Source organism: Gracilinanus agilis, chromosome 1 (assembly GCF_016433145.1).
Source record: "Gracilinanus agilis isolate LMUSP501 chromosome 1, AgileGrace, whole genome shotgun sequence".
In the NCBI taxonomy this organism is placed as follows: Eukaryota; Metazoa; Chordata; class Mammalia; order Didelphimorphia; family Didelphidae; genus Gracilinanus; species Gracilinanus agilis.
Genome location: NC_058130.1, coordinates 395,252,323 through 395,275,522, shown reverse-complemented (window position 1 = coordinate 395,275,522; position 23,200 = coordinate 395,252,323). Strand labels below are relative to the sequence as shown.

The 23,200-nt window shown below is 35.1% G+C and overlaps 1 protein-coding gene across 1 annotated transcript in view; it reads left to right on the top strand.

Moving 5' to 3' along the window:
- Positions 1-2,944: 2,944 nt before the first annotated feature.
- Positions 2,945-23,200, top strand: part of C1H18orf54 (chromosome 1 C18orf54 homolog) — a gene marked incomplete at its 3' end in the record, with an annotated part of 50,430 nt that continues 30,174 nt past the window's right edge. Inside the window, exons 1-5 of the mRNA XM_044657809.1 lie at positions 2,945-3,245; positions 4,521-5,276; positions 5,563-5,713; positions 7,903-8,011; positions 10,525-10,656. Coding sequence (XP_044513744.1) covers positions 2,945-3,245; positions 4,521-5,276; positions 5,563-5,713; positions 7,903-8,011; positions 10,525-10,656 — 1,449 coding nt within the window. The remainder of the gene's footprint in view (positions 3,246-4,520; positions 5,277-5,562; positions 5,714-7,902; positions 8,012-10,524; positions 10,657-23,200) is intronic.

Here is a 23,200-nt window from a genome sequence, read left to right as displayed (position 1 = left end):
CCCCCTTCTGAAATGCCTGCGACTCCAATCTGAGCTTGGGATATTGTCATCCTTCCCTGGGAGTCAGCTTCTCCAAGGCGTTTATGGAAAATCCAGCACCAACCACTCTCCTCAGTGCTGGCTGTACCTTGTCAGGCAAGATTCAGGCAGGACAGCTTGATGCCTAGGAAAGGGTGGGGTGAGTGGGGAGGAGGAGGGAGAAGATGGGGAGGGGTGTTGGGCATCTCTGGGTATCCCATAGAGACCAGGCAAGGTGTCTCCATTTATGAGGGCTTCTTTTTCTTGGAGAGGGGCTGGATAAGGAGGAGACTGAGGCTCACCTGGAGGAACTGGGGCTGCAGGGCTGGGTCTCTTCTGGCAGAAGCAGCAGCAGCAACAGCAGCAAAGATAGCCCTGGCTTTCCCCTCGCTCACCCCTTCCCTTCACACAGCCTCAGAGATCAGGCAGAAGAAGGAACAGCCTGTCTCCAGCTCGAGCTGGATGAGGAGCCGCGGTGATGGAATGGAGTAGAGGATGGACTGGGGGTGGGAAGGAAGCCAGGGCAGTTTGTAGTGATCCAGAACCCCTTTACACAGCTGCAAGAGGGATGGAGGGGGGAATGGGGAATAAAACTACAACTCCCAGAAGGCGCCGCGCCTAACATATCTCCTCTACCTCATATCACCTCGGCCCAAGCCTCCCACATCGTCGCCCCCCTTAGGGCTAACGATACCGCGCATGCGTGCAGCCTCAGCTCCCTGTTGGAAGTCGGTTTGAAAGAAAGGGCGGGCGCTGTACTGCGCCGCGGTCAGCTGTGACGGGGCAGGAAGGGCGGAAGCGAGGAGCGATCCCTGGGGGAATGTGACGCCCCTGGCCCTGACTCGTGGATGCACCTAGTATGGGTCCGGGGATCCCGAACTGGGTCGCGTTTTGTGTAGCCCCATGGTTGGGGGCTGGGGAGCTGCGGAAAGACGCCACCGCCTGAGTCTGCAGCCCGCGGGGTTCTTGGGGGGGCGAGGCCGCTGATGCCCCGCGGGGACCCAGGGAAAAGCTGGAGGAGGCGAAGAGGGGAGGGGGGGGATCACCTTCTGCAGGCGCCGAACCCGAGGGGAGAGGAAGGAGATGGGCTCCGAGGTAGGGCTGGGGGAAGGTGCAACTGCTGGGAGCTTTGCCTCCCGGGAGTCGGGTTGAGGTTTTGGGGGGACCTGTGGGGCGTGCCCCTGTGTTTAGTTTCTGAGGACGAGGCCTTGGATAGGTCAGATTGGGGAGTGAAATTCGTGACATTTCAGTTCATTCAAGAGCTGTCTGTGTACATACCGAAGCTTCTCAGTAAATGGTTCTTACATTAAAGAAATCCTTAATAAGGTGTTCCGGAGGAATGCCCTCCAGAAAGAGGAGGCAAGTTATTCAGGGCCCTGCAATCAGTGGAAAGATATTCCGGAATTTAAGAGGTCAGGTAACTCATATAATAATAGCCTTGCCTTTTCCTCCTGTAATTATTTGCTTGTAGAAGACAGAAAAATTGTAGGAAAAATAGTTTATATCCACTTTACCATTTCCTTGGTCCTTGATATGTAAAATTACCTGTCATATCTACAATCTTTGCCTTTAAAACATCTACATTTTGCTTTTTCCTCTGTATTCTAATTATATAATTTGGAACCTTTTTTAAAAATAAGCAAATGATTGCTGGGTATTAATATAATTTTATGTGAAATTCAGTTTATAAGAAACATTTTTTCTGAGAAGTAATATAGAGAAACCAAGTTTATTTTATTTTAGTTTAAAAACCCTTTTCCTTTTGTCTTAGAATCAATACTGTGCATTAGTTCAAAGGCAGAAGAGAGGTAAAAGGGTAGGCAATGGGAGTTAAGAGACTTGCCCAGGGCCACACAGCTAGGAAGTATCTGAGGTCAAATTTGAACCCAAGACCTTTAGTCTCTAGGCCTGGCTCTTGATCCACTGAGTCACCATGCTGCCACCACTAAATTGATTTTAATTTTACACTACAAGTGGACATTTAGTACAGCACATCTGTTGATCAATATTTGTTGATTTCTTAGGAATAGAATAAGAATAATATATTAAATTCTAAGATAATAACTTCATTTTTTTCTGAAGTACCATGAACATTGTTAATACTGTAAGACTGACAAATAATTTCTTCATTTTACTAATGGAAAAGAATTAAACAAATTTATTTATAAAATGCTTAAACTTTCCTGAAGTAAAGTAGACAACATCAACATTAAGGTAAGTACTGAAAAGGTTTGAGTACTTCACATTGATTAAAAGGATACCTAGAGGGAGGTCTAGATGATTTAGTGTGAAAGCTAGGCATGGAGATGGTAGATCCTGGTTCAAATATAGCCTCAAATATTTTCCATAATTCTTCCTATCTGGCCTTTTCTTTATCCTTGCTATAAGTAACGGAAACCCACAGCATAACACTGGAGGGGGCTAGGTTTTAATATAATATATGAAGATAACTAAAGGTTCAAGTTCTAGTAATAATAAAATATCATAAATATATCAAAACTGTTTACTATTTATTAAATATTCGTTATTTTTGGTGCCTTTTCTGCTTCCTATTATTTCTACCAAAATAAAGTCAATAAACATTTAAATAGCTACTATATATGGAGTATCCCAAAAGTGTCTTGAGAGGGAATATTAATAATTGTTTCATCCTTAAAAGCAGGGGCTTTTATCTTGGGGTCCATGAACTTGTCTTTTTACTATTTCAATGACTATTTTAATAATAGTTTTCTTTTAATTTAATTTTATTCATTTCAAAACATTCTGAGAACAGGTTCTTTGGCTTCACCAGACTGCCAAAAGGATCCATGACACACAGAACTCCTGCTATAAGGGAATAATAACATGTTTATATTAGTGTAACTACACGTAGCACTTAAATGCAAATGTCATGTACCTTTTTTGTATGCTTTTGTTTTAAAGATGAATGAAAGTAGGAGCCTATTTCGAGAAAACCATGGCAAAGCCAATTGAAAAATGCAGTACTTATTCTCCTGAATCTACAGTGTCTTCTCTTCTAGCAAGTTGCAGCTCAAAGAGCAGGAATTCTTCAAACTCCAGTGGACCTATAACGTATAAAAACAAGCTTTACAGCTCTGCTTCTCAGGCATTACAGGCTTATATAGATGATTTTGAGCTAAACACTATGTCTCGTGATAAAAGTATTAGAAAGTTTAACCTTGTTCAAAATTCCAAGTTCTCCAAACTTCTTTCTAAACCACCAAATGGTATGCTTTCATTATACTTTTTTATATTTCTAGCCATATATAATTGATTCATTGTACTTTTGGAAGATTAGTACTTTTGTGGGGAGAGAAGGCCAGATAAGAACTATTATTATTATTTTGTTGCTTTTAAAAATCTTACCTTCCATCTTAGAATCAATATGAAGTATTGGTTTCAATTCAGAAGAGCAGTAAGGGCTAGACTATTGAAGTTAAGTGTCCTGCCCAGGGCCACACACCTAGAAAATGACTTGAGGACAGATTTGAACCCAGAACCTTCTGAACCTCAATCCACTGAGCTACTTAACTGCTTCTGGATAAGAATTATTTTGCAAAACCTGATCTTTCATAAGGGCATTATGTGATTTTTTTGGTTCCTAAACTTCTTCAGCTAGAGATTCCTTTGAATCCATTGTAAACTAAAAACTTTTTGAGTTTTGACATTTCTGCGATTCTTTTTTTTTTTTTATAGTGGAGAGGGGAAACCAAAGGGTAAATTGTACTAGGTAACTTCAGGAAGCAAGCCTTATGTTTTATTACCTTCTTACTGTGTGTAGGAAAGAATTCTGAACTAGAAATGAGTTTTGTTGCTAGCCTGGTCACTAATAACAACCTTGAACAGGCCATATAACCCCCTTTTGGAGGCCCGGTTTCCTCATTTATTAAAAAAGAGTTTGGATTATATGATCTCTAATTCCTTTCTAATTCAATGATTCTATGATTCTGTGCTTTTTCTCCCTTTTCTCATACTAGTCTTGATAATATAAAAATTAAGTGATCAATTAATCCATAATCATGTTTTGTCCTTATTTAAAATATTGCTCCTTCAAATTCTTGGCCTGATCCATCTCTCCCAGAAAAATCAAAAGTATTATTTCTTCAATTGGCACAGATGGAGAACTGGAGTGGGGACGTTTAAAGGCTGTTAGGCTTTATACTCTTTTAAGAGTGAAAGAAAAAGACCTAGTAAAAATTAAATGGAAAAAGAAAAAACACTATGAAAGAGGAAGAGAGAATAGAGGATAGTTGGAATAAGCAAAACAGTAAAAGAGAAACATACTAGCCAAGAGAAAGATGGTGACCTATAGCTGACAAAGACAATGAGGTGAAATTTCATTGTGAACCAAAAATAACTTTATTATTACTTTTAAAGTACTTTGGGGGAGGAGAGAAGAAAAAAAATAATTTGTTTATCAAATAGTTTTGTATTTATATTTGTATATGAAATATAAGGGTGGGCACAAATGTTTCTTTTTTTTTATTTTATTTTATTTTTAGGTGTTGAAGACTTTGACTGCAAAAGATCAAAGTCGTTGTCTTTTAGAAACCCCATGATAAATGACATCGACTCTATTAGTTTAACAACTGATGATCTAGTACGTTTACCACCAGATGGATCATTATCTACCAACACTTATCTTGGATCAGTGCATCAAAATAGCAAGAAGGACAGAAAATTTCTTAAAAAAGCTTCATACCATGAAAGAAATCCCAGGTTTCTAGATTATTGCAACCCTGTGGGAAATGAGGATCTATTTACTCCTGTTTTATTCTCAGATACCAATGAAAAACATTATGGTGTGATTAAAAAAACTTCAAATAAGCATCGTAAATACATTTCAGCATCATCAACATATTCTTCAGAGAAGGCTTCTCCCAAAGAAAAATCAAAGCACCATACTAGGAAAAATTACCCAAGATGGCTTACTAGCCAGAAGTCTGATCTTAATGTGTCAGGAATATCTAGTATTCCTGATTACAATTATCCACTTTGGTTACACGATCAAGATTTGTTACCTGATTCATACAGTGAAAGTAGTGCTGAGACGCAAAAAAGTGAACACACTTACATGGAAAAAAGAAAAACTCAGTTTGCTCATAAATTGGATTGTTATGAACATTCACTTAGACATTGTAGCATTTCAGACTCCAGGAGTGACAAAGTATTAGTTAATTGTAAACAACACTGTGAACTTGGCCAATTTCAGTGTGAGACTGGACCTTTCTCAGGTCAATCCAAAAAGCCATTCAGTGGTAACTCCTTTTTTCTTTTACAATATTGTCATTAAAACTGAGAATTGAGCTGATAACACATAGGAGTCTTTATACTTAACCCTTTATCAAATTCAGTTTGCATATCCTTTTGAATGTATTTTTTCCTTTTCCTAAAATGTCATTTTAACATTTAACAAATTCTCAGTGCTATACACACATTTCAAATTTTGTGAATATGTGGTCTGAGTGATGTATCTTTCTGCAGTAACAATGTTTGCATTTCACTTTTCTCAAATATCTAATTTTGTTTTTTCAAAAAAATTAGATGACAAAATTGAATTGCTTATCCTGAAGGCCAAGAGAACTTTAGAACATTCTTCTGGAGAATCATCAAGTACTATGAAAAATGATGTCAGTCTCTGCTCACTAGATAAACTAGAAGCAGAAAGATCATGGGAAAATATTCCAGTTACTTTGTAAGTAAGCAATAATAATAAATTGTGTTATTGGAATGGGAAAAAAATAGAACTTAACCAACCAGTCTTTATTAAGCACTACTGTGTGCCAGGCACTGGGGAGACAAGCAGAAGAAAGTCTAAAAACTGCCCCTATTTTCAAATGAGCATTTATTCTAGTGAGGGAGACAAGTATGTATAGCACAAATATACAGTTAATAGGTACTTATGCACACACTAAGTAGTTATATACAAGGTAGTTTGAGATGGAGGGCACTAATTAGCTAAGGGAATCTGGAAAGCCTTCATCTAAAAGATGGGGTCCATCTTAAAGGGAGAGATGGCCTCTATGAGGTAGAAGTAAAGAGTATTCTAGACATATACATGTAGATTGGGAGATGGAGTATGGTATGTGCTGTGTTGAACTACAGAAAATGTCATTTTGGCTGGATTTCAGAGAGGGAGGATGACTAGGAAAATAGTATTTCCAAAGTTGTGATGGGCCTTAAGAGCTAGAGAGAAATTTACATTTTATCATCTAGGCAGTAATACTTAGGGAAATTTGCCTTGGGAGCAGTTTTTCAGATAAAAGGACTTTAGGAAGAATGACTTAAAAGTCTTATTAAGATTTTTAAGACACTGTATATAAACAAAAAAGATAATTTTATACTTTTAGTCTCTTCTTCCATATGTTAAATTGTGATTCTTATTTTCACCACAAGATGACATGACATTGTATAACTCAATACAGCATTTCTAAGTTTATGGAGCCTCGATTAAGAACCCTTAAAACAATGTAATCCCCCTTTGATTAGAATCAATTTTTTGTGCAGTACCTACTTGCAAGAACTGTGCTAGGCAAGTGAAGGATGCAAACTTGTCATCAAGTTTACAATTTAGTTAAAAACATGGTACATAAAAAGAAAAATAATAAGTGGTTTGGAAGGTCTTTTTGTATCTAACAGATTAGGTATTAATTTACCTAGCTTATGATCATTAGCTAAAGTTAAACTATATTTCTTACTAGTATAATATAAAGAATATCAAATTGCCAGATTTTAGACATTTGTTTTCAGAGACTCCTCCCGCAGATTCTAGATGCTCTTTAGAATTTCACCTTAAATTCTTTTGTATTTCTCCCCATCTTTGTTTACAGGAACAATGTGACACTAAAATGATGAAACTATTTTTATATGTGACATAGAAATCATGGGATTATAGATTGAGCATTGAGACTTTAGAAACCATTGTGGGTAACCCTCTCATATTAAAGATATGGAAACTAGAAAAGGTAGAGGTCAAGCCAATTCCTCAGGTTCAATTTCTTTATAAAATGGGGATAATAATAGCACCTAGTTCATAGATGCTTGTGAGGATCAAATGAGATGGCTTAATTAAATCTCTATGCAGATCCTTAAATGTTTATATACATATATATGTGAATGTGTGTGTGTGTATATATATATATATATATATGTATATATGTGCATACACACACACACACACACACACACACGCGCGCGCGCGCGCGTATTCTTGTTATTATTGACTTGTTCAGGGCCACACAACTAGTAAGTGTCTGAATTAGGATTTGATTTCAGGTCTGCCAGAGTCCAAGTTCAGTAGTCTGTCTACCAAACCAAGCTGTCTCAGATCAGATCAGTTTATTTCCTTAATGTTTACACCTTGAGAATTTGAGATTTATAGGGCTTTTAAAAAACAAACAAAAACTTACAAGGAAGAAGCACATCATCCTTGTTTTCTTATGATTTTGCAATCTCATTCCATATTCACTGAGTTTTTGAAGATGTCTACATAACATGTGCTCATTAATTCAGACTGTATATTCTTTTGGATTTGTTGATAGGTGAACAAACAAGGTTACATTGCTTAAAGCAGCTCCATATTCATATTGCATGCTAATTGTGCAAACTCAGTTTCTGAAGTAATGTTTAAAAGATCATTAGATATATCCATTTAACTAGTTAGAAAATATACACAGATTTGTCAACTTAGTTTAAACTACTACATATCTTTAGAAGTAATAAAATTACATTTCTTCTTCAAATGATCTTACCTAAGTTATGTTTTTCAATATTTTATACTATTATTTCTAGTCTGAAATCAGTATAGCTCTACCATAATTTATGGGTAATTAAATTATACTGTTAGATGCCAGTATTACTTGTTTACCCTATATTTCTATTTAGCAAATCACCTGTGCCTGTGGATTGTGGTGAAAAACCTCAACAAATCGTAAAGGTGACACGTGTTCATGGATGCCTTGAGGATTGTTCAGATAAGGATAATCTGGTAAAGGTGACTTTTTGTTATCTTAATATCAGTTTCATGACAAATATTAATTTCTTATTTGGGATGATTTTCTCTTGAGTTATCAGTTAAATTATTATTTTTAACCCTTACTTTTTGTTTTAGCATCAATACTAAGTCTTAGTTACAAGGCAGAAAATCAATTAAGTTATTTTAAAAGAGAGAAAAACTTATCCTTACCCAACTGATAGGATTATTTAAGATAATATAAAATGTGTAACAATTGGAACTGTAACTCCACTAACAGACTCAATTTTTTTTAACCCAATTCCTGGAAAAAGTGTTAAAAAGTGAATCTTAGTAGAGTGAATTTTATTTTCCCATTGTCACAGTGTTATCTTTGGGGGAATTATGTTCCTGACAGGGATTTGGCATTGTATAAATCGTAGATGTTACTGACATTTCTTTAAGTCTTTATAAAAATTTCAAATCATACAACCGTGCCCCAAATCTTAGGAAGTGGTTATAAATATACCTTATATAGGTACTATATGAGAAGCCAAGTATACAACAAATATATATATATAGAACATGAAAATATAGCTTTGATAAATTTGACATGAAAAGGCTATGCTAGGCATTTCATATATAGGGTAAGACTAAAAATAAATGAATACTCCAATTATTTAAATTTATAGGATTTAATAACACAAAGTGAGAGAGAAAAGGGGTTCCTTCAGCTGAGTGAGCAAAGAGCCAGAGCCCCAGCAGACTACCATGCTTGAGCCAAAGGCCTCCCCCCCCAACCAAAAAAAAAAGAGTCCCCTCAGCGTGGGTCTCAGCAAATTTATAAACAAACCCATGACAGGGTACCATACCAGGATGCAAGACAAGGGAACCCCAGGAAGAATAAAGAATGCTGGGAAATGAAGTCCCCAGGGTACAAATTTTTAAAACATACAATACATTAAAGTCACTTTTCTGACCCATTAGAATTAATAGTTAAAAAAGACTATTTGGGGTTTCAGGCCTCAAAACTGTTTAGGGAGGTTTGTATTGATACCCTCCCCTTGATAAATTTTTATAAAACCATTCAAAATCTTTCTTCATTAACCTTAGTAAAATTATGCTTATATTGCTTTGATAGGTACACAATAAATGTTTGTTGACTGTGGGAGACCAATAAGAGAAACAGTCTCAAATAGATATTTTTATCTGATCCCCTCTCGATGGCTCTTCCTTATTGAAAACATATTAAATTAGTTTTGAAGACAGCCTCAAGTAATATAAAATGCCTCTGAGCAAACCAGCAGTTAAGAGGTTAACAGTTTCTCTTTAAGACAGAAATGCAGAAAATTAAGCTCAAAACTGTTCTCAAACAGTCAAGGTCAAAACTGGACAAAAGTTAGACAAGACTCATCCAGCAGGTGCTTTTCCTCCCTGTAAGGAAGACAGCCTTGGGACTTTTTTCTCATCCAGCATTATCTTCATGAGAAAATTCTTTGTAAAACTATAACTTTATTGTGCTTTGTAAAACCATGATGTAAAGTCAGCTTGATTGCGCAAATGCGAACCTTCTTTGTGGGTGTGTGTGAATTGGGTTTGGTATACATTATAAGAAAATAAAATCCTAAGCTGATAGAGATGGAGAAGCAGCTATGAGTTAACAGTCAAGATCGTCTCCCGTGTCCCATTTCTTTATCAACTAAGCTGTCCTTATAAGATTATCTAGAGATGTTGGATAGCTTTCAACAGTTGATGGTGTTTTTCCTTCCCCAAAACATTTTTGTAAAGGAAAGGGATGACTCAGTATTTCTTTTCCTTACTTGGTTTTCCTTCTCAGTTTATTAAAAACTAAAAAGGCAATAATTAGTCAATATCTAGCTAAAATTGCATGAGAGAAAAAGTGTTGTTAAGTCATTCTTACTCTTTCATTTCTACTGGCTCTGTTTGACACTTTGTTAACCATGTTTGCTATTTAGAACACTTAACACTTCCGTTGGAAGTCAAAAAATAATGACTTGATCATTATCACTGACTTTTAAAATGAACATTTATAACATCCCAGGATTGAAATGGCAAATGACTTTTTGTTTGGTAGCTATCTTGTTTTTATATTAGTTAAGGTGGTAAGAATTGGATCATGAGTATTATTAGGCAGTGCTGAATGAATGAATTTTAAAATATATTAACACAAGTCTTTTCCAGGCAAATTGACATAATAAACCATTTGAAAGTTAGAAGGCCCATGTTCTAGACCTCACTCTGCCACTAACTCTGTGACCTTGAACTAAGTTCTTTGAACTTCAGTTTCCTCATCTGAAAAATGGGAATAATAATATTTTGCTTACCTACCTCATAGAGTGGTTGTATGGATCCAGTTAATATGCATTTTTATACATATAAAGCATTATTTAAGTACATGCTATTATTGTTAATGATAATAAGTAATGGTAAAATAAAGAAGTTGGACTAGATGATTTCTGCAGTTCTGCTCTAAAAAATCTATGATTCTAAAAATAGTATGACTTTGGAAGGTCAAGCATATGTTTTGGTTTTAGACAAATACGCTATCTGGAGGTAAACATCATGGTCCTGTTGAAGCTCTGAAACAAATGTTATTTAACCTTCAAGCAGTGCAAGAAAGTTTTAATCAGTATAAATATGCTGAGCCACATGAAGAGATTAAACAAGTAAGCAAATATTTGACTTATTTTTTTAAGATATGTTAACTTGTAAAAAAAATCTTTACATATTTTTATTCCTATACACAGTAATTCAACTTTAACAAACATTTATTAAACACCTATTCTGTTTAATGTGTCAGTTGTTAGAAGATATAAGTAGATAAGGCATGTCCTTAACTTCATTGAGCTTAGGGAGATATGTAAAAAACTATATGAGCAGTGCTTAGTAATTTCGTTTTAAGTTTATTTTACTATGCCTTAACTTTTTTAAAAGATGGGAATATATAACAAATTTATAAAATTATAACATATTTGCATTAGGTTTTAAGTGGTTGATATTTAAAACAATATTTACATTATTGGTAAAAATAGAAAGTATCCCATAAAATAACCTACCACTGTCTAGGCCCCATTGCCTGAACAGATAGAAAATATTAGAAGAGCCACAGATAGTGGCTACATAAGAGCCAGTCTTATAGTCTATATCTTGAAAGATCCTAACATTTAGAAGGGTGGGTGGAATTGCTGTAACTCTAATGATGATCATGTGAGGGAAAAAGGATTTTGGATAGTTTGGGGCATAGTCTGATCATCTGTAGGTGGTACCTGAGCCAAGGACTGTATTGGTAAGTCTTAACAGGTTGCTATAACCCCATCCTACTAGTTGCCACCTCTTCATCTTCATAGAATTTCTAAGTTAAAAGGAATCTAAGAGACCTAGCTCAGTCCATATTTGAGCAGGAATTCCCATTATAATGTCTTCAACTAAATAGTTATCTGGCCTCTGTGCTCTGAACAATGCATTAATGTGCCTGTTTTTCCTATATCCCCCTCCTACTTCTGTAATTTTTCTTTTTTTTTTTTTGTCAATTTTGCCAATCTTATAGGAATTTAGTGTTTGTTTGTTTTTTTTTAATATGTATTTTTCAAAGACCTCTTAGGGCAGCCCAACTAATTTTGGATATTTCTAATTGTTAGGAAGTTTTTCCTTAAATTGACTTAAAATCTGCCTCAACAATTTCCATTCATTACTCCTAGTTCTCCTTTCTGAGGCTTAGGAGAACAAATTTAGTGTCTCTTTCATATGATAGTCCTTCAACTAGCCTTTGGGGTCTCTGTCCATTATTTCTCACTCTTACTACATGACTGAGCCATCTTCTTTCTTCATCAGATTCTAAATTTTCTGGATGATCCCTTTTACCCCAGTTTTTTTTTCCCATAGAAACCATCATTAGCTATATGATACAACTCTCTTGGACTCATCATGTATCTTTAATAAATGTTTCTCACTATTATATAAAATATAAAAGTAAAAAAAAAAACAATCACATTATGTTTTGGATGAAATGAATTTATCAATCATTTAAATCCAGTAACCTTGGGCTTCTTTATAGACCTACTCTCTTTCCAAGGTCAGAACACCATCATAGGTAGTTTATTGTTATTTTAAATTAAGGTACTCATATTGACTTCAAAATCATATTGACTTTAAAATGACAGTGAGAGGAAGAAAAACAAAACAATAATTCCCTCTCCAAATCTTATATTTCCCCAGGACCTAATTGTAAATGCTGCAGAAGCTGGAATCTCTAAAAAACTATGTATTCAAAATAAATGTTGCTTAAATATCACAGTACCTCTATAAATGCTGGTTATAATCAGACTATATCAGAAGCAAGCAAAACTAGACCTAACTATGTCATTAAAAAAAAATTTCCTCTTTCATTTCTTTTTTTTAACTTTCTTTAATCTTTGTTTTATCATAACTAACAAGTATCAATTTTCTCCCCTTTCCATTTCCTTTCCCAGAGCTGAACAACTAAAAAAGCAAAAGATAACCCTCCTACCAAAATGTGTACAAATTGAACAAATTCCCTATATCCAAAAATATATGTCTCATTCTTCATTTAAAGTCTATCACTTCTGGCAGAAGGTCATTATGTATGTCATCTTTAGTCTTCTGAAATCATGATTTTCATTGTATTTATCAGAGTTCTTAATCTTTCAAAGTCGGTTGTCTTTACGGTGCTGTTGTTGTTATAGTAACTTTTCATGGTTTTGCATGTTTTGCTCTGCTTCAGTTCATGAAAGTCTTCCCCTAGGTTTCTCTGAATCTGTCCCTTTCATCATTTTTTACAACAGATTAATTTTACATTATGTTCATATGCCATAATGTATTCAGCCTTTTCCTAGTTGACAGGTACCCTCTTAGTTCTTTGCTGCTACAAAAAAGAGTGTTATAAATATTTTTGTACCTATGGCCCTCTTTTGATCTTTTTTGGGGTATATGCCTAGTAATGGTTTTACTAGGTCAGAGGGCATATGCACAGTTTAGTAACTTTTGGGTCATGGTTTTTCCAGAATGACTAGATCAATTCACATTTCCACCAACAGTAGATTAATGTTCCTGTTTTCCCCGCATCCCCTTCTACATTTGTCATTTTCCTTTTTTGTTAACTTTGCCAATCTTTTGGGTATAAGGTAGAACCTTAGTGTTGTTTTCATTTGTATTTTTCTAAGAGTGATTTGGAAGGCAGCTAAGTGGTTCAATAAATGCAACATTGGGACTAGAGTCAGGAATATCTGATTTCAAATCCAACCTTAGACACTTAAAGCTGTGTGACCCTGGTCAAGTCACTCTGTTTTAATCCACTGGAGATGGAAATGGCAAACCCATATAATATCTTTGCCAAGAAAACTTCATGAATGGTATTGGAGTTCTATGGTCCACCAGGTTGTAAGGAGTTGGAAAAGACTGAATGACTGAACTACAACAACAATAGTGATTTGGAGATTTTTTTTTTACGTGGCTGTTGGCTATATCCTTGGAAAACTGCCTGTTCATATTTTTTGAACATATCAATGGGAGAATAACTTGTTGTTTTTTTTTTTAATTGCATTGTTGTAGTTACTGTGTACATTTTTTGTTAGTTCTTATCCTAGTTCTTTTATGTTTTTCCATGTTTTTTTTCATGTTTTTCCATGAGTTTTTATAATCATCATCTTCATTTCTCATGTAATAATAATATTCTATTCCATATGTAACAACTCCTCTAGCTGTTTTCTAAGATATGCATCTACTTTGTTTCTAGATCCTTGCCACTAAATATTTTTGCATGTATAACCAAAATGCATGCATTTTAACCAAAAAAGGTAAATATATATATATTTTATTTATCTTTTTTGGTTAAATACTGAACTTTGGATCAAGGTCTATTTGTATCAAGCTATGAAGTGGGCATTTATGGTTCTCAATATTTTTGAAAACTATCCTTTGTCCACTTTGAGAAATGACTCTTCATTTTATAATGTTTTGATATATTTATGAAAAATTGATATACTTTCTCTCTCTTGCTCTCACTCTCATTCTAATTTTCATTTTTATTATATTGTCATTGTCTAAACATGAGCACTAACCACTTATTTATTTTCTTTTTTTAAATCATATTTTGTAATTGTCATTATGTAAAGTTTGCATGTGTCTTGGTAGTTCAACTTCCAGATATTTCAAACATTTTGTAGTTGTTTTGGATGGGATTCTTCTTATTATTGTTTCTTCCTGGATTTTGTTTGAATTGTATTAATTGTAATTGATTGTATAGAAGTACAGATTATTTCTGTAATTTTGTATACTGTACCTTCTGTAATTTGTATTCTGTACCTTTACTGAAACCACTAATCATCTCATTGATTCTCTAGGATTTTCTAAGTACAGCATCATGTTGTCTATACATAGGGATACTTTTTGCTGATATCTTATTGCTAGAGGTAGAATTTCATTTTCAAATAATGGGGAGAGGGGAAACCTTGTTTAATACCATTTTTACTGAGAAAGGTTCTAAGTTTTCTGAATTGTTAACATTGCAAGCTCTTGGTTTTGATACTTTTGGTCACATTAAAGAGGGTCCCTTTCTGCCTTTTCTTTAAGCATATATGAATTCTGTATCATGCCAAAAATTTCCACATCTGTTAAGATAATCATGTTTTTTGTTGCTTACTTGGTTATGTTAATTGCTTTCCTAATGTTTCATTATTTTTGCATCTCTGGAATTGTAATCATTGTATTTTTAAAAAATATTTTCTTATAATCTCCATGGAAAGATTTTATTTAATATTTTTTCTTACCATCAGTGACATTGTTCTGTTCTTTCTTTGCCCTTCTTTCCCTGGTTTGGATATCAGGACCATATTTGTCTCATGGAAGAAGTTAGTAGACCACCTGTTATCTCTATTTTTGAGGATCATTTTTTGTAGTATAGGCATTTGTAAATAATTCTCTAGAAATTACAGTTAGAGGTAGAATGACATAGTGGCCAGAATGTAAGATTTTAATCCAAGAATCTTTGTGTCTAAATCCTGACTCTAACACTAGCTGTGTGGTATTCACTGATTTTTGTGGACTAGGCCTGACCCAATCCAGTCTGGTAGTTCAGGCTTAGTGTTGGAAGAGAATGAAACATTCATTGACCATATGGCACTTCGCTGTTAAACTGATTTTCCTGGAATGGAAATCTGACAGTGTCTGTATGTCTGTCTGTCTGTCATCTCCAGGATCAAATATAAAATGCTTTTTTTTTTTTTTTTTTTTTTTTTTTGGCCTTTCAAAGAAAGTCCTTCAGTCCTTTTAGTTTTGTTCATACCTAACTTTCCTCCACACATTTTCAGTGATACTAGCATCTATGCTGTTCCTTGCACACAATACTACCGCCTGACTCTCTCTGGTTTTCCTTATACCTAAGATGCTTTCCTTAAACTTTTTTGCCCTCTGGCTTTCTTGGCTTTCTTCATGTCTCAGCTAAAGTCTACCTTCTGCAAGGAGCCCTTCTCACCCCTCTTTAAACTTTTTGTCTTCACTTCAAAATTGCCTTCACTTTATCATAAATAATCATATGTTTGTACCTAATTGTTTACATATTGTTTCCCTGATTAGACTGTGTGCTCTTTGAGAGCAGAAATTGTTTTTGCCTTTCTTTATATCCTCAGTTACAACACCTATCGTATTAATAAATGCACTTAATAAATGCTAACTGATGTGACAGTTAATAAAAGATTTACATAGCCATAGCATGGAAAGGATATACACCAAGAACATAATTCTTACGGAGAAAATGAAATTTATTCAATTATTTGATTTCCAATATTAATCTGTAATATTGCTTTTTGTGTCCAATCCCAACCCCTCTCCCCCATCTCCCTAGCCAATCTCAGAAAGATTTCTCTTGATAGGCCTATGTCCTTGTATAGCTACCCTATAGCAGGGTAGAAATTGAAATCTTCTGGATCACAACTGGCTCTGCCAACTCTGGGAATTTTAATTCTGTTTTCTCTATGAACAGAATGAACTTAAACCAAATACTCCCAGAAGTGATGAGCTTCTAATTTTGGTCCCTTATATTGGGATCAAAGATAGAAGCTAATGAGAAGCATTTGGTTCATGGATATGAAAGCTTAATCAGACCAAACTTGATCTTTCCCTTAGATCACCTACGATAATCCTATGACCTGTCCTTGCTCTTTATATGACTCCTTCTACCATCATGAAGTAATCCAGGAGGGGCTGGGAATTATAACCCATCTCCTCATCACATGTCTCTCAGTTAAAACTGCCTTTTGCTGTCCACAGGAGGGCTGAATAATGAACTGTCAGAGAGTCAGCAGCTGTATTTAAAATGATCCAAGGCCCCATATCTTGGTCTTTGATTGCTGAGAGAATCTTTAATCATTAATCTGTTGATTATTGTTAGCCTAGTGCAGAGATTGACTTTTCTTCAGAATCTTGTCTCCAGGCATTTTTTTTCATCACACTTTTTTTTAGGTAGCAGCAGCTTCTTTCAGTTTCCCTGTGTAAAGAGATTTTATTTAGAATATCCAGGCCTCAGTGCAGATGATGACACTATTGACTTCAGCAATCCTCATTACAGCTCTTTAATAAGGATAGCTAAGAGTTTATTCTGCATATTGCCTGATTTTATGCCAGAGAATATAGGAGACTTGGGTTGTACCAGCCTCCCCTCACTGTTCTCCATTCTACTACCAAAGGCATCTCCTCCCTGAGAGTCACATTGGGGGACCAGCTACAAAAGGAGCTTATTTTTATGGGATCATGTATACACATTTCTCCTTGTTGTAGCTGCTTAAAAAGAAACAAAGGTTGGTCCCCATCTTTGGACTCTAACTGATTTTACTGGTACAAAAGTCACTTTTCTGCAAATTCCTCAAATTTGATAAGAACACTACTAAATTGGCTTCTTTAGTCCACACCCTCATCAACTAGTGTTTCTAGTGGCCTATCAGATCTATTAGATTATTTAAATTTATGCTGCTGGCCAACTTCTTTGGTGGTAAAAACTTACCCCACCCTCCAGTCCCTCTCCTGAGAAAATCATGTTGATGGAAGGAAATGGTGATAGTAGCAATTGGTTTAGTCTGAGGCTTTCATATCACCAGTTAGGATTCCCAATTCTAATCCCCATTCTTATTCATTTCTCTTATAGTACTGATTTTAATAGATTTTTTTCCTAGTCCAGTCTGTGTTGGAGACTATTATTTCTTGCCTGCCACTATTGGGACCTAACCTTCAACCCCTATTAGCATTACCCCTTTTTTCCTTTGTTCTTATATTAGCCATCTTCTACTGTTAAGATGTGCTTAAAAAGCAAGGGCATGTCTATTTTCTGAATGCACACAGATGATTATTTTCATTTTCCTTATTTGGACCATCTAACCTTTTCAGGGCCATTAACAGTGATCATGGAATGCTCCTTCTCATCTTTATCCTCTGTCAGCTTCCTTTAATGCTAGCATTCTGGGTTGGAGAGGGTAGCTTTCTACCCTGTTAATGGGGTTTTACCTGCTGTGCCTGTAAGATGCCATGTTACTGTATTAGGTCATCCTTTCACCCTGTCTTCGCATTGTCTTACTTCCCTTTGAACACCACAAGCTTGTTGTGATTGAATCTCCACAACTGCCAATTGTAGGCCCTCTGACTCAGGCCAGTTACTGGTTCATTTTCAGGAGTGGAACAAATTGATTTGATTTGTGGTTTACTTAGCCAAAAAATAGAAGGAATATTCATTAAGGACATAGAATTAATTAAGGTCTCTGTCTCTATACAGAAAAATAAGTTGGGTTAGAAGGACATGTTGACTTGCATAGATAGGAGTGGAACATCCTTTAAGTCTAAAGGTCACTGACTCTGTGGGTAGCCCTTTGTATACCTCTGGAGACCAGGAAGCCGCTGTAGCAGCATGAACCCTAGTTTCCATGACTAACCAGGGCTGTGGACAGCTTTCTCATCTTTTAGGAAAAAAACTAGCCCAGACTAATAGATGTTATTCCTACCACACTGGGCAAGGCATTTAACTTCTCAATGCTTCAGTTAACTTCTGAGAGTTAACTCATAATTTATAGATAGTGGAGGAAGTTCCCAGAAATTCCTGTACTCCAAGCTGCTCATACTGGTAATCATAATCTGAGTCATATCTATGTATAACAAGAACCTTAGAAAAGAGAAGGGAATGATTTTCCTCAAAGTTGTCAAGTGTCCTAATCAAAATAATGGAAGAAGAGATACACAATAGAATTAGAACTATTAATAAAACAAAAGGAAAACTGATTACTCAGAAGAGATTGTGGACAATCTTAGCAAATCAGTGGGATAGTCTAAAAAAGAAGAAAAGTATTTTAAGAAGTCATAAAGTAAATTTCCCAGAAACATTAAAACAAAAATTCAAAGTCCAAATTAATAGACTACATATGTCATCATTGAATAGAAACTTTAGTCATAAACATCCAGGGGTTCATTTACTATGTCCCAGAGCTTTATCAAAGAAAGAGTAGTATCATGGAATCTCAGCCAGAATTGTGTAGCATTATGTAATGAGGAAAAGAAAATGGAATATGACATCTTGAAAAACAAAAGTTAATAATTTGTAACTGAGAATAACTTATCCTGAAAAGTTAAGGATTTTTAAAGGAATTAATGATTTTCAATCATTCCTTTTGGGAAAACTAGAAGTGGGCAATCCTTAAAAGACAAGAAATTTAAGAATGATAAATTTCCAAAGTGTTATATTATAATCTAGTGACAGATTCCAAAAGAAGGAGAAATTTACTGTGGACCCTTTGGTCTCAGTAAGCAATAAAGGGATACAGATCTTGTTCCTGTATGTTTGGGTCCATAAAGAAATACTTCAGGGGAAAAGAAAAGAGAAACTTAATTTCTTAAACTTGGAAGAAGGTTATATCAACATACAGCTGGGAGTGGGGCTTTCTTGAACCTCAGGTTTATCTAGGCCAAGCAAGGGTAAATTAAACAATAAAAAAGATAGTGGTACAAATGCATTCAACTAAGTACTGGAACAGGTAGGAGGGAGAGGATTGAGTTTTGAGAAGGAAGGAAATTATATATATATATGTATATATGTGTATATATATATATATATATATATGTATGTATGTATGTATGTATGTATATATAGTGAAAGGGAATTCTTTATTCTCTTTGTCTATTTTGAGTAAATACTTGCTTAACCCCTACTTAACACTTTGATATCAAGTAAGAGAATTCACAAGTCACTTACTTGGAGAGCTCTACCCTGTTAACCTAACCAATCAGAAACTTGTGAATCCTTTGATAAGAGTTGACACCTTCAGAGGATGAGGTGTGGATCCCACAGATACTGCCCCCTGGGCAATGCTAGGCAATTTAGAACCTGTGATTAGTCCCTGTGAAGAGGGGAAAGGACAGGAAAGGACTATAAAAAGTACTGAACTTCTTCAGCTGGAGTCATCTTTGACTTGAATCTTCAGCTTGGAGCTACAACTTGGACCTCAGCTTCAACTTGGGACCTTGGTTCTTGGACTGGCTCTTGGGTGAGTGAATAGTTGCTCTTCCTTTCCTGGCTTCTGGAGAGAGATTAGTTCCAGAGAGGCCTCTGGTGGAGGGTTAACAAGCCCTGTTGGGCTGAGCCAAGTACCAGAGCAATAATTAGTGTAATAGGCTAGACATCTTTTTGTATTTTTCTACTTTCACTCTTTCCACCTCTTTATAAATAAAGCTACTAAAAGTCATTTGGGCTTGAGCTATAATATTTTTAAATTGGCGACCACAATATTAATTTAGAATTCTCACATATTTAATCAAACCATTAATTTAATTCCTTGCAATATCTAGATTACATCTAGATCTATAAATTATATCTAGATATAAAGGTAAAGGAAGTGGATTGTATGTATGATTTTATTAGTATAGGGAGCTCCTGCATGAGCATCTTAGAGAATTGCCTGGGGTACCCAGAGACTAAATAAAAGGTTCCTGAGAGGCCTGAGGTCATAAAGCCAGTATGTGCGTGCGTAGGAAGATTGGGGGCAGGAAGGCCTTGATTGAACCCAACTCTCCCTGGTTTCATGACTGACTTTATTACTGACATAACAATGCCACACTGGTTCTATACTGTGGCATTGTTTTTGACTGATTTTGAAAGAAAATGGGCAAGACCCCAGTAAATTAGCTCTGAGACAGAAAATGAAGGGAGAATATTGAGATTGAATTGTTCTAAGCAATATGAATAATATGTCTTGTGCAAATTTGCCTTTTCCCCCCATAGACAAATGGGGGGAAGTAAAAAAAAAATACTAAAACAAGATTTGATGGAGGAAGGAGGAAATTACATTCGTAAATGTGAATAAGATGAATATATCCATAAATCATGAGGGTAATTAGACCAAATAAATGACAAAGTAAAAGCCTATAGTTTGCTTCCTTTGAGAAGCGTATTTAAAGCAAAGGTTCGTGTTCCATAGATTAATATGTTATCCTGGAAGGCACCACAGATTTTTTTTTCTAAATTGCTAGTAAATATATTTACACTGAAGTATGTTGCATTGGAGAGGCAGCATTGGGTTCAAATACACTGATATTAATCTGTGTGTCCTTGAATGTCATTTACCCTCTTTGGGACCTCAGTTTCATCAATAAAGCAATGGGGTTGAACTACGTAACTAAGTTTACTTCTAGCTCTAAATCTATGATCCTATAATCTATGTGATTAAAGAAAAAGCTAGGTTGTATTGTTACTTTGGGGGAATTCAATGTGTATCTTTCTGGCTTATGAATCTAGCAGGAAAATAAACAGGCAAGAATCTAAACAAAACCTAGAAAATTAGATGGGAGAGACCTTTGCTGACTTGTAGAATGGCAATCTAAAGGAATGTATATAGTTCCAGCTTTATTTAGCATGTTTATAAAAGCTGTTCGTGTAAAAAAATTATGTATAGGTTCTGTGGTAGTAACTGAAATAGTAATTATATCTTTCATATGCCATAATGCAAAAAAAAATTTAACACAGGATTCAGACATAAATGGAGATGAAAAACCCCCCAAATATAATAGTGATTAAAATGTTACTGTTAATTTGTAGGATGCCTCAGCATTCCTTAATGGAAATTTATCTCTGACTCCATATATAAAGAAAAGAGAGAAAACTAATGAATCATACATTAAGACAATTAATAATCATCAAAGTAGTCTCTAAATAAGAGTAAAAGTAATAATGCCCCAAATCAAATAACTGTATTAATCAAAAAGCTTTAAGTGCCTACTCTGTGTCAGGTACCTGTTCTAGATGTTGAAGATTCAAAGACAAAAATGAAAAATAACTAGCTCAAAATGTTTTCTCAAAAAGTGATGTGTAGCCAAGCTATTTGACAAAATGCAAACTGTAGGAGGGCCTTCCCTAGTGTTCCTCTTTACCCTCAGATGTAGAGAAGGGAGTTTTGGTCAATTCTGTCATGAAATCCATGTCTCCACAGGATTTGGGAAACAGATGCAGGCAGGAGCTCTCTGCCTTCCTTACACCACAGCCTTGTCTAGTTTGCATATGTAACGGCAAGTGGAGAGTTTAGTGCTTCAGTTGTAGATAATTATCAAGGTTTAAACTGCACCTGTGTCACTAAACACAAATATAGTTGTTTGTTTTTTTTTAAATAAGTTTCATTGATTTTGTTTTTATATATCACATTGACTTCTGAATAACTGTCCCTACTCCCCCATCTAGGATAACTTTTCATGATAAAAATTAAGAAGCAGTTCAGCAAAACCTGATCCATTCATAGCATCTGATAACATATTCAACATTCTTAATCAACAGACCTCTACTTCTCTAATGAAAGGAGGAAGACATTTTTTCATCCCGTTGGGGCTGTTTTGTATTTAGAATTATGCATTATTTAGTTTCATTTTATTAGTTTTTCTATTTACATTGTTGTAAACTAGGTGTATATTGTTTACCTGGTTCTGCTTTCTTTATTCCCAGTCAGTTTATATCTTTCTACTTCTCAAAATTCCTCCTGTTTGTCATTTCTTGGGGTGCAATATTTTATTACATTCATGTATTGCTATTTGTATAGCCATTCCTCAGATGGCTAGCACTTGCTTTGTTTCTTAGTACTTCACAATAAAGATTTGCATGGATATTTTTGCTTTATATGAGATCTTCATCTTTGACCTCAGTAGGAGGGAAGGAAACAAGTATTTTTTAAAGCATCTATGATGTGCCAGTTGCTAAGTATTTTACAAATATATCTCATTTGATCTTTACAATAATTCTGGGAGGTAGGTGCTATTATCTGCATTTTACAGTTAAGGAAACTGATGCTGGCAGAAAGTTAACTGATGTTCCCACAATCATCATGGTAAGTTTCTGAGGCAAGATTTAAACCAGCTCTTTATACGTTTTCTTATCTGGCTTCCTCCAGGGTTATTGCTGAGATCTCTAGGAAAAGGTATGAACATTTTATTAACTTCTTAAAAGCATAATTCAAATTAGTTTCTCTATCAACATTGTATTTGTATGCCTGTCTTCCTGAATCTCTTCTAATATTTCCTACTTGTCACACTTTTGCCAATCTTTCTCCATTTTCTGAGTGTGAACTGAAATGTCACATTTCTCTACTTTCTTGTTTCCCCTCTATTTTTACAATAAACTTCTTACTTGAGATATAATAACTTCGACAACCACATTTTTTCATATAATTTAAGTCCAAACAATAAATTTAACCTTTACAAGGGTCACACAACCAGGAAATATCTGAGATCTGATTTAAAATCAGGACTTCCTGTCTTATTCTTAAATATATATATTTATACAATTATGCAATTAAAAATAAATATAATTTTAATATCAACTCATGCTTACTCTTTATAATTTTGTTACATTCACTTTTGATTTTTTTGGTGTGTAGTTACCACTTACCTTTTTTTAGTAATTGTTTTCTTGGTGCTGCTTCACTCTGCATCATTTCTTACAGCACAGTAATACACCGTGACATTCATGGAATACCATTTGTTTAGTCATTCCCCAATTAATGGGCAGGTACTTTGTTTCCAATATTTTGCTACAACAGAATTTCCTGCTATAAATATTTTCTGGTATATTAAGAATTTTATGTTGATAATTTATTTGCGGTATAAGTCCAGAAATGGAGTCTCTGGCACAAAGGGTATGGAGATTTTAGTGATTTTATTTGTATAGTTCCAAATTGCATTCCA